The sequence below is a fragment of the Cyprinodon variegatus genome, unplaced genomic scaffold (assembly GCF_000732505.1).
Source record: "Cyprinodon variegatus isolate N-32 unplaced genomic scaffold, C_variegatus-1.0 Scaffold4, whole genome shotgun sequence".
NCBI classification, from domain to species: domain Eukaryota; kingdom Metazoa; phylum Chordata; class Actinopteri; order Cyprinodontiformes; family Cyprinodontidae; genus Cyprinodon; species Cyprinodon variegatus.
In genome coordinates this window covers 2,873,796-2,884,765 of record NW_015150457.1, presented here as the reverse complement: position 1 = coordinate 2,884,765, position 10,970 = coordinate 2,873,796, and the positions used below count along the sequence as shown (strand labels likewise).

Genomic DNA, 10,970 nt, shown 5'->3' with positions numbered 1-10,970 from the left:
TGAGTTGAATTTTTGAAGTGCTGCATAGAAGCTGGAAATGACCTTTGTTCCACATCTTGTTGAATCTATGCCACAAAGAATTGAGGCAGTTCTGAAGGCAAAAGTGGGTCCAACCTGTTACTAGCATGGGGTACCTAATAAAGTGGCCGGTGAGTGTATATGCTTTATTATATAACATGAATGAGTAATGCGGAGAAGAGCTGATTAACACCCCATCCACCCTCCAAACAAAACACACTGAAGTATTGCAGCTCTACATATTTCCGTCTATGACTTCAGATATTATTTTTCCAATTAAACCGAAATAAAATGTTAATGCCCCTTATAAATCTGGACGTATGATTTCTAATGAAGTGCAATATTGTTTTTACATATTTAGTTCAGCTCTGCTGCAATATATTAAAAGAATTTCTTTATGGTGGAAATTGTTCCCATGGGATTTAGTCGTGTTGGAGCCTTATTTCGGGTCTTTTTAGTTTTATTATTTATACATTTTTTCTGCACTTTTCAGGGTTATATGGAAAATATTATTGCTGTGAGGAAAACATTGATTATTTGTTACAATCCTGGAACCGATGGGATAAAGAACAAGGATGAGAATAAATAATGCCTTCAGAAGCTTGTCTCGATGGTTTAATGGTGGAAGATGATTTTAATTATGCATTAGCATAACCCAAAAATGTAAATAGACTTTTGGACACGAACATGTCCCCCATGGTTAAAACAGATGTGCGATGCATAAATGTGAGCTGAGGCTAATTCCTGCTGCAGATGAACTGCAGCCAGTGAAGTCGACCCAGTTAGAAGTGACGCAGTGATTTAGCTGATCCTGTTTGTTTTATTCTGTAAGAAATTGTGCTTTGTGTGTATGTTTTCTTTACTGACTCTCAATCTTTTTTCCTTCTCTCTCTCTTTCTCTCTCACTCTCTCTGTCTGCATCCCTCTCTTCTCTTCCTCTCTTCGTCCTTTTTCCTTCTGCTCCATCACCTGCGCCGCTCCCTACCAGCCGCTCTCCTTCTCCGCTGCAGGCATCGGAGAAGGAGAAGGAAAGCCCGGTGGAGCTGACGGAGCGCTGTTTCAGGGAGCTGCTGGGTCGAGCTGCCTACGGCAACATCAAGAACGCCGTCACGCCCGTCCTGATGTAAGGCTAATTCCTGACTCTCCTTTTATGTCTCTCTTGTGTTGTTGTTGTTTGGATATGTGAACACATTAGCTAGATGGGGGGAAATGCTTGATCTGAAGGTTCTGTTTAGGCTTTTTGATCTTTCTACTGATCGGTTCAGAGGAGAGCGACAAGGGCAATGCAAGGGTATCGGCTGGATCGGGTTCATTTCTAACAGGGATTTTTAAATGATATAAAGCTGTTCTGATGCTGTGTATAGGTCGCATCATTGGACTGAAATGATTTTATCAAAACATCCCTGTTTTTTGGTGTTACTTTAGTTTCCTGATCTGTTCACGTCTCCAGAACTCTCTTTGATCTGGTCATTCAGTCTCGCTGTAGCTTGTAGCATTGAATCCATCACTGGTGATGCATTAATCTATTCCCATCTCCTGTTATCTGTTTTCTAGCTCATGGCCTTATTTCCTGTCCCTAAGCTAAAGATTTCCTCAGCCTTTTGTTGGAGGGAAAGTTTTGCTGAAACTTAACCAGTGACTTAAATGGTCATTTTAAAGTTAAAGGAAAATATCAACGTTTTTGTAAATATTAGATATGTTGTAAACATTGATACCATTTGGTCTCAATCAAAGTGCTTACCACCTGCAGATGTGTTCTTTTATAATGCAGTTTTCAGCACATTGTGATCAACTTTAGCTGCACATGTTGCATAAATGTGCTTCATTTTCACACCATACATAAACAAATTAGAACCTCTCAACTCTTTTAAATATATTTTTATATGAATAAAGAACATTTTTTACTGCTTCTTCCATGTCAGTTATAACAGCTTTAATAATGCTTTTTAACCTCCATTTATAGCTTCAGATTTTCACACAGATTTCTGCTGAAAATGTGTTTTTTGAAGGTGTGTTGTGCAGAAAATGTAATATTTTGGGCTTTCTGGCACAACAGAATGAATTTGCAGATGGTTCAATATTTTTTTTTTCATTCAGCAGGCTGCCTTTGTGCAGATATAGGAATGATTGTTAGTTTAACCAATGTTTACTCTCACATGTTTATTGCCACCTCTACATCTCAGTGCTGTCTGTGTTTTTCTCCTCTCAATTTCCTCTGGCTTCTCTTTATTACGCCCCCTCCCGCTCCAGGCACTTAGATAACCACTCTCTATGGGAGGGAAAGACCTTTGCTGTGCGCTGTTTCAAAATCATCATGTACTCCATCCAGGTGAGAGAGAAAATGTCCACTCACTCTAAAAACTGTATCTCACTCTGTTTTTTCTCCTTTCTAAGTCCAGATGTTAGCAGGAAATTCTCAGGTTTTTATTAGACTCACACAGTCGAGCCTTCAGTGCTCACTTCCATTAGATTTATGTTTTGCGGTGTGTGCAGATTTTGAAAGGGCTAAAATAATTGACTTTACTCATCAGTTTCCTGCAGTTTTTCCACTGGTGTTTCAAGCTGTTTCTCTTGTGCTCTTCTTGTTGTAGTCCCAACACTCTCATTTGGTAATCCAGCAACTCCTTGGCCACCTGGACGCCAACAGCAAGAACTCAGCCAAAGTGCGGGCTGGCATTGTAGAAGTGCTGCTGGAGGCAGCTGCCATTGCAGCCAGCGGCTCCGTAGGTCCGTTAAGCTGTGGCATAAATAAAAATCTGCTTGCAAGATTTTAAATGTTGAGCCTTTTTTTGTGTGTAAATGCAGGCCCTACTGTGTTGGAGGTGTTCAACACCCTGCTGAGGCAGCTTCGTCTGAGCGTGGATTATGAGCTGACCGGCTCCTATGACGGCTCTACCAACATCGGCACCAAGATCATCAAAGCTCACGAAGAGAGGCAGCTGCAGGAGGCCGTCATCACGACCATCGGTCAGTCTTTTGGTTAATCTGTCGATGTTTTGTCTCATTTCTAAGTATTGACAAATCTCTTTTTAAATTATACACATATTTCTGTTTTGCTGTTTTCCAGGCTCATTTGCCAACACCTTACCTACATACCAGAGGTCAGAGGTGATGCTCTTCATCATGGGAAAGATCCCCGTCCCTGGAGTAAATCTGACTCTGCCTTCCACTGAATCTGAGTATGTTTGGTTTTCCGCGCAAATCAGTCCGTCTTTTAAAACTTTACCCAAAGCATTTTTTTATCTGCTTTGTGAAAACATATTTAATGGGATCAAAGTTTAAATGTAAACGTTTTTATTCACAGGCCTGAGGGTACAAGAATGATTCAGGTTATGCTGCTCAAGTCCTTGGTGCAGGTAAATTCTGTTTTGAATGACCTATAAGTTTAAAATATGTCTTTTTCCTTTAAGGTTTCAAGCAGGAAAGGAGATGTATATATAAAAATTGAGTAATTAAGGTATTTTCTGACAGATAAGTAACTTTTTACAGTTTTTTTTATCACTTGCATAACCATTACAAATGGAGTCCCCAACATCCCTCAGTTAGGTCCAGAACTCAAGATTTATATTCAGCCATTCAGCAAAGATACTGCTACATGGCTGTACATCTTATTTTGGGATCTGACCAATTACATGAGCCCTTGAATGATATATTACCTACTTTAAATTAAGTTAAAAAAAACACAAAAGTTAACAAATTAAGAAAAAAACGTAAAATGTTTATTAAAAGTTAAAAAGTAAAGCTGAAAGGTTAATAAACCTAGTTCACAATTATATTTAGGTTTATAAAATAAAAAATGTAAGTGCCAGTATCTGCATTAATGCCTCTAAGGTTATGTTGTACCAAAAAAAATATGTTTCTTTCACTCCTGAGTTTTCTTTCAAGAATTTCCTATAGAAGCACTTTTGTTATTTGTCTTAATATATTCGGGCAAGTTAGCGTCTTTTGTTATTACATTAACATAAATATTTGCCATCAAAATATCCATATTTTTTGAATCTTACAAAGGTAATATGGTCTTGAAGTTGATTCCAATAACACTCTTGGCTTGAAATTTTGATTTTCAAAAGTATTTCACTGAGTGCCCTATAAAGGGTAAGACTTCCTAATGGTCTTGAAATGATGTGTCGATTACTTGGCAATAATATTTATCCTAATTTTAGCCAACCTTTGTGCATATAACACCTGTATAAGCAAATAACGTCCTTTCAAAATGAATCTCTAAGGTGACAGCAGGTTTCCAGACCACCAACATGCTTACAGCACTGCCCAGCTCTTTCCTGGAGCCGCTGCTGTCCTTCTCTCAGACTGATGACCCGGAGGTCCGACTATTGGTGCTCCAAATCCTCCTCAGCCTCATTGACAGACATGACAACAGGCCCAAATTATCAAAAATAAGGTGAGTACTCCTGTATGCAGCAGCCAGATCTGTTCTGCAGTTTTAGTTGTGTCGGCTTCACCGTTACGCCTCTTCTGTCTGATTTCTGTGTAGCATCATCTCTGACATCTCTGTGCTGAAGCTCAAGGTTGACAAGTGCTCCAGACAGGACAATTTATTCATGAAAAAGGTACTCCTTCACCACGCAAAGGCATAGCTGTGTCTTAATCTATGATAACTTCAGCAGGTTTCCATAACAAAACCACTGTTCATGCTCTCAGTTGTTCTACTATTGTTATTACAGTTTTATCCGGGCACCATTGAAATGATTACATTAATCATCAGTATCAATGTTTTGGTCTACAGAATAAAATACTAGATAATGTTGATATTGTGTCATCAACACTTCAAAATCTGCACTTTCCTCTGAATCAGTTAATTTACCATCCACCCCACAGCACGGCCAGCAGCTTTACCGACACATCTACCTGGGCTGCAAGGAAGAGAGCAGCGGCCAGCAGCACTATGAGACCCTCTACACTCTGCTGGGTCTTCTCAGCGTGGAGTTGGCGAACGAAGAGGTGGTGGTGGACCTCATCCGGCTGGCTCTCGCCTTGCAGGTATGAACAGAGACGTAACTTGGTAAGATCCACCAAAATAAAAATCAACCCAAAAAATATTCTGTCCCTTTTGAGACGTGTTCATTTTGTTTGTTGTTGCAGGACTTGGCTCTGTCCACGGATGAAGGTCTGCCTGTTTATAACCGCTGTGCTGTTCACGCCCTCTCTGCTGCCTACCTTAACCTTATCTGCCAGCTCACCACCGTCCCAGCCTTCTGCCAACACATACACGAAGTCTGTCTGCATTTTTTATTTTTTTTTTTTGTGTGAATCTTTCTGCCTGCTCACAAACATTTCCTAAACTCCTCCTTTCTTGTTGCCCTCCAGGTAATCGAAGTGAGGCAGAAAGAAGGTCCTTATCTTCTGCCTGAGGATGTCTTTATTGAGAATCCCAAGTAAGGATCTTTAATACTCCTTATATAAAAAGATTTTAAGTTTGTAAGAAAACTCGCAGTGAATTATTGCTCTCTTCTGTGTAAAGATTTAAAATTGCTCGTTGTTGTTTTAAAGGCTGCCGTCTTCGCTGCAGAAGGTTGAAGGTGGCGTTTTGTTCCTCCAGTCGAAGATCACAGAGGTCCTTGGAGGAAGTGGTTACAACACAGAGAGACTGGCTACACCCTACATCCCGCAGTACACCGGTAGGAACTGCCTAATGCCTCATTCAGTATTTCAAAGTTTTAAAAGTGTTCCTCAACAAATATTGAATATTTAAACCTGCTTTTTTTTAAACGTTTAAAAGTGATAAAAAGCAGATTTATTTAAGGAATCTGATTTTATCGACCACAGGTGCTTTATTTCTTAATCTTTCAAATACAAGAAACACATTATCACAGGAAAAATTCCTGTAACATCAGAGTTTTAATGTTTTCAGTAAAAAATAATTTTTGAACAATTTTTTTTCATTTATTGTTTGGTTCTTTTCCAAGTTATTTCCAATCTTCCTTGGTTGAGCTTGGCTACAAATTTACATATGGTGTTTCTCAAGGCTCTATTCTTAAGGGCAGATTATATTTCTGCAACCACACACATCAAATGTCGCTTGGGTCTGGTTGCGGACCAGTTTTGCTGATATGCTTCTGCGCTGTCGGTCTGGAATTTCTAGGGGCGCACAGCAGTTTCCCGCCAATGTGCAAGGAGGAGCCTAATACTCCCGAGAACTTAATTTAATGAACAATGACGCATCTACAAGATATCACTGTCACGGAGATGGATCTAGAGTTACTAGACATCGAAGAGGAACAGTTCTTTTAATAGAGTTGGAAAAAAGACCGATTAACCTTTCGCCGTAGTTGTTCCTCGGTTTTTAAAAATGGCGTGCCCCCGCACCGAATTGGAGAAGGACCACACAGACAGCCGGAAAGGCATACCAAGGACCAATCACAGCTGCTTTTTGTCTGTGCATTTCCGCTTGAGGTCTGCGCGGGTTTGCGACTGTCTAACGTGTAGTCAGGATTTTTTTGAGGTGTACGACGACGGCTGCAGAACCTCTGCCGGGGGCGTGGTCGCACACAGAGTTTGCAGGTTGCAGATGCTATGCATGAGAAGCATAATTTGGCCTTTAGGCCACTCTTATTCAATACATCTCACTTAGATTATGAAATATTACATTTCTGCCATATGCACTTTTACTACATGCTGAAGTCAAGGCATTGAAACCTGGTATCAGACGCTCCTCATTGACCGACAAGCTTCAGCCGTATCGGCTCTCTTAACTATTATTAAGGTGGTGTTTTACTTTTCATGCCTCAGAAAACATTGTATCGTCGATATCCTCCACCTTAAGAAACAGAGCACTGATGGGAGGGGCTAAAGCTCTGCTCTCATTACCACTGATGAATATTCAGCAGCTTTTCAGAACCAGCTTTTCCAAAGTGACTACTGATATCTCTTGTGGCTTTTTGTGTTGTTTGAGACTTTTGTTGAGCAGTAAAAACCGCCAATCATGATGAGTTGACTGTCTTCAGAGACTGCAGCTCTGAGCCCATCTTGCTTCTAAAGCAGAGATGCAATAGTCAGTTGGTCAGTCAGCATCGCTGTGCAACAACTAAGAGGAAGACAGCGACCTGTCTGTTTTTCCAAAATGAGACATGCTGCATGAGCAAAACTTTCACTGATTCCACCCTAGATGAGAAAGGAGATCTAAATATAATTTTTAACATAATCCTTATGTTTTTCTCTGACTCTGTGAAACTTAGATCTCCCCTGTAACTGATTCACACACAGCCTCTCACCTCATCCACTATGGAGTATTCTGCTATCCTTAAATCAGATAGGATATTTAAAAATTATATATATGTTTTGGTTTAAAGTAAAATTAAAAAAATACTATAGTTCATGTTTTTTTTAGTTGTAATCATATTTATCACTTCGTCTTTCAAATTTTTATATTTCATCCTCGTTAATTGTTTTTAAACAGCCCTCTGAGACTATCACAGAGCAGGTCTTTAAAGGTCTACAAGGCACTCCTTTTGGTTCTTACGGTTCTCAGCTCTGGAAAAAAAATTCTTGAAAAGCTGCAGAAGGTTTTACTCAGATGTATAGAGTATTAGATTTTTTTCTATGAAGACCAAGTATTTTATAGGTTAATTCTATGACTTTTTAGGTTTTGTATTTAAATTAATAGTTTTCCTTCTTCTATTTACATGTTTCTAGTTTTCAGGTTTCTGTTTTGTTTTTTTTATATTTTTCTCCCACGTTTCTTCTGTAGAGAACTTGAATAACAACCACTGTATCTTCCCTTTAGATGAAGATCGGCTGTCCAAAAGAAAGAGCATCGGGGAGACCATCTCTCTTCAGGTGGAGGTTGAGTCTCGAAACAGTCCAGAGAAGGAGGAGGTAATGTTCTTCAAACCCAAATGATTGATACAAGTTAGACATTTCTTTTTAAACCTTTGACATTGCATAACGTTAATTGGTTGCCTTTCACAGAGGACGCCAGCTGAGGAGATCACATTTGAGACGCTGAAAAATGCCATTGGTACGTCAACTGGTTTATTTGGTCTTCTGTTGGCAAATTCAGTTCTTGTTTCTAAGAGTTAAATTTGTCGAATTACTAGGCAACAAAAAGTGACTTTAACCTCAATATATGTTTCTAGAAGGAGTTTGAGTTGATATTTTACTCAAAAATATTACTTTTAATGAGTCTTTAAATGCATTGCTTTGTGTATGTCTCCCTCTAGTGGACAGTGTTGGTATGGAGGAACAGGAGAGGGAGCGGAGGAGACAGGTTGTGGAAAAGTTTCAAAAGGCACCATTTGAGGAAATCGCTGCACACTGTGGCGCCAGGGTACAAAATAATTTTTTTATGACTTTATATTATTGTAACTAATAATATTCCTTCAACTGCTTAATGATTATTTTGCCTCCTTTAGGCCACGATGCTGCAGAGCAAACTGAATCAGATATTCGAGATCACTATCAGGTAAAGATGATGCTTTACATATTTATATAAAGAAAAAGATTTTAAATAGTTGTAACTTTGCATTACTTGGGTTCCTACACAGCTAGGAAACGTTATAAATTGAGTTTCCTGGTTTGAATAATTATGGAAAAGGCCAATAAAAGAGCATAGTTGTCCATTTCCATCCATCAATCACTCTTAATCTGCTCATCCATCTGTCTATCCATGATTTCTTACTGAACTGTTTGTATTAATACTACCGGTAAAAATGTGGTAACAAGTACTGATGACTCCATAAATATGAGCATAGAAATGTGTGTATAATGTGTGAACCCTTCAGCATGCATACAGAGAAAGTTGACTTCTATCTCTCCTCTCCAGACCCCCTCCCAGCCCATCTGGAACCATTTCCTCAGGGTACGGCCAAAGCCAGAGTCGATCCGTCCCCATTTATGAGATGAAGTTTCCAGACCTCTGTGTGTATTAGAGATTTAACAAAACAAATGAACCTTTTCTTTGGATCAGGGAAGAGCAACCGATCTTTACTGTAAGCTGATCTCAGACATGAAGTCAGATGTTAGAGTGTAACAAAAAAAGACACTTTCTGATTAATTTAGCTGTGTGAAATGTTATTTAACCCTTTGATTGCAACCAGAACAAGCTGGCAAAAGTAATCAAAACAGAACAAAAAGCCCTTGATTTGACTTTTATTGTAGAAACTTTACAGATTGCCAAGAACTGTGTGACAGAAAAGCTGTGTGTGTCTCCTAGATCTGGGGATGTGAACGGCACTGCGATCCCTTGAAGCTCCTTTTCTGTTCTTTGTTTTTCCCCAGCAGGGTGCCATACATTACAAATTTCGATCACCATCTTATTTTCGTTTTTCTGTCTTATTTATTCAGACCTGAAGACCAGATCGTGTATTTACCATTTTTTTTTTTTATATACGTGAATAACTCGTAGTTTTTTCATTTTTTGCCAGAAGTGCTTTTTTTCTGATGGGCATTTATTTCCTTATTTTTTTTTACACTATTTATTTTGATTTTAATCGTTTTTAACTTGAAAGAAAGGACTGCTAAACAAAACCTGTGCCACACATGACCAGGCAAACTCCTAAAATGCAATGTTTGCCACATTGGAAAACACAAGACTAAAAATAATTTTATTTCTTCCCATATAGATGTAAATATATATATAGAAAGAGAAATATATAAGTCTTTAAGCTGATGTAAAAAGCAGGGATGTTTTCTGTGTTTATTTAGTTTTTAAATGTCGCTGCACTGGTTGTGTCCTTTAAGGGAGAAATCTAAACCAACCAGCAACACATGAAATCCCGACGAACAGTCCATAACAGAAGCTGAAACTTGTTCCAGCAGCTTCATTTCAACCCGTGTTGTTACCGCTGCATCCTCCATTCTGCAGGATTGGTTTACCTGCACTGCTTTCATCGTGTCGAGATTTAAAAGCCATTTAGTGTGCATGAGTGCACATGCACACACAGGTTTAAAAACAAGGTATAATGGCAATAATTTGGCATGAGCCTGGCGAACATGGTCCAACTGTTGGTAGCAGATTCTTCTGAAGCGTGCCTCTTGTCATGGTGCTGTGGCGGCTCATTGTTCGATGTTAAAGGAATGCATTCCCTCTCCCGCGCTTCTTTGACTGAGTTGCATCTGTCTTGTTTAATATAGATGGAGTCTTATTTGTATTTGTTTGCTTTTTTTAATAGTCTAATGTGTCGATTTACCTGATTGTATGTACAAATGACCCTTTTTTTAAATGGTGTGAGTGGGAGTATTTGTTCATGTGTCTATGTAAACACAGATGTGTCTTTATCGTTGTTACCGAAGACCAAAACCCTTCAGACACAGTTTACAGTCTTTTCCAGTGACTGACTCCTCCTGGTTCATGAAGATCGACCCGTCGTTGCAGCAGCACCCAGCTGTCTGAACCCTTCTGTGGCACAGTGTGAAACTCAGAATCGGATCTGTAAATCCGTCTGCTTTGCTGTCATTGCATCGTGTAATGTGAAACTAACTTGCAGCAATCCTGACTTTTAGTTTTTCTTCATTACATGTCTGGTTAATAGATCCATTTACAATGTAGTGCTGTAGTACTGAGCTATTCATTCTGTGGACTTTGCACTTTAAAACTGGATTACCTAGTGACAAAGGCAGCTTTTACATGGAGAAAATGCCTTACATGTGTCATACCAGACTTTGCATGCTAGTGACGTTGCTGTTACACAATAAATGTATCTCAAACCATTAATGACCTGACTCGTTTTTTTTTTTTTTTTTATTGTGTCATAAACATCAATGTATTTTAAATGAATTCCTGAAGATTAGAAAACAGATGGTAAAAGTGGAAAAAAAGTGGTTGATGATCATCATGTTTAACTATTACAGAAAATGTGTTGAATATAACAGACAAGCAGAGCTAAGTTTTGCAGTGCATTTTAAAACAAGAGACTACAGATTTTTTTTTTTTTTCATCTTACCTGTTGAGTTAATGGGTTCTTTGGCTGCACAGTGGGTAGTGGGTAGCACTACTG

General features: G+C 38.9%; 1 protein-coding gene across 6 annotated transcripts in view; it reads left to right on the top strand.

The window, feature by feature from the left end:
- Window positions 1-10,675, top strand: part of efr3b (EFR3 homolog B) — a 35,024-nt gene extending 24,349 nt beyond the window's left edge. For all 6 annotated transcript variants that reach the window (XM_015373213.1, XM_015373195.1, XM_015373205.1 and 3 more), the window contains 17 exons: window positions 1,007-1,141; window positions 2,269-2,347; window positions 2,610-2,745; window positions 2,824-2,985; window positions 3,086-3,197; window positions 3,323-3,374; window positions 4,245-4,417; window positions 4,511-4,586; window positions 4,855-5,016; window positions 5,119-5,250; window positions 5,344-5,411; window positions 5,527-5,654; window positions 7,760-7,851; window positions 7,945-7,993; window positions 8,196-8,302; window positions 8,388-8,437; window positions 8,798-10,675. In XM_015373213.1, coding sequence (XP_015228699.1) covers window positions 1,007-1,141; window positions 2,269-2,347; window positions 2,610-2,745; window positions 2,824-2,985; window positions 3,086-3,197; window positions 3,323-3,374; window positions 4,245-4,417; window positions 4,511-4,586; window positions 4,855-5,016; window positions 5,119-5,250; window positions 5,344-5,411; window positions 5,527-5,654; window positions 7,760-7,851; window positions 7,945-7,993; window positions 8,196-8,302; window positions 8,388-8,437; window positions 8,798-8,903 — 1,819 coding nt within the window. In that variant the 3' untranslated portion in view covers window positions 8,904-10,675. The remainder of the gene's footprint in view (window positions 1-1,006; window positions 1,142-2,268; window positions 2,348-2,609; window positions 2,746-2,823; window positions 2,986-3,085; window positions 3,198-3,322; window positions 3,375-4,244; window positions 4,418-4,510; window positions 4,587-4,854; window positions 5,017-5,118; window positions 5,251-5,343; window positions 5,412-5,526; window positions 5,655-7,759; window positions 7,852-7,944; window positions 7,994-8,195; window positions 8,303-8,387; window positions 8,438-8,797) is intronic.
- The last annotated feature ends 295 nt before the right edge of the window (window positions 10,676-10,970 follow it).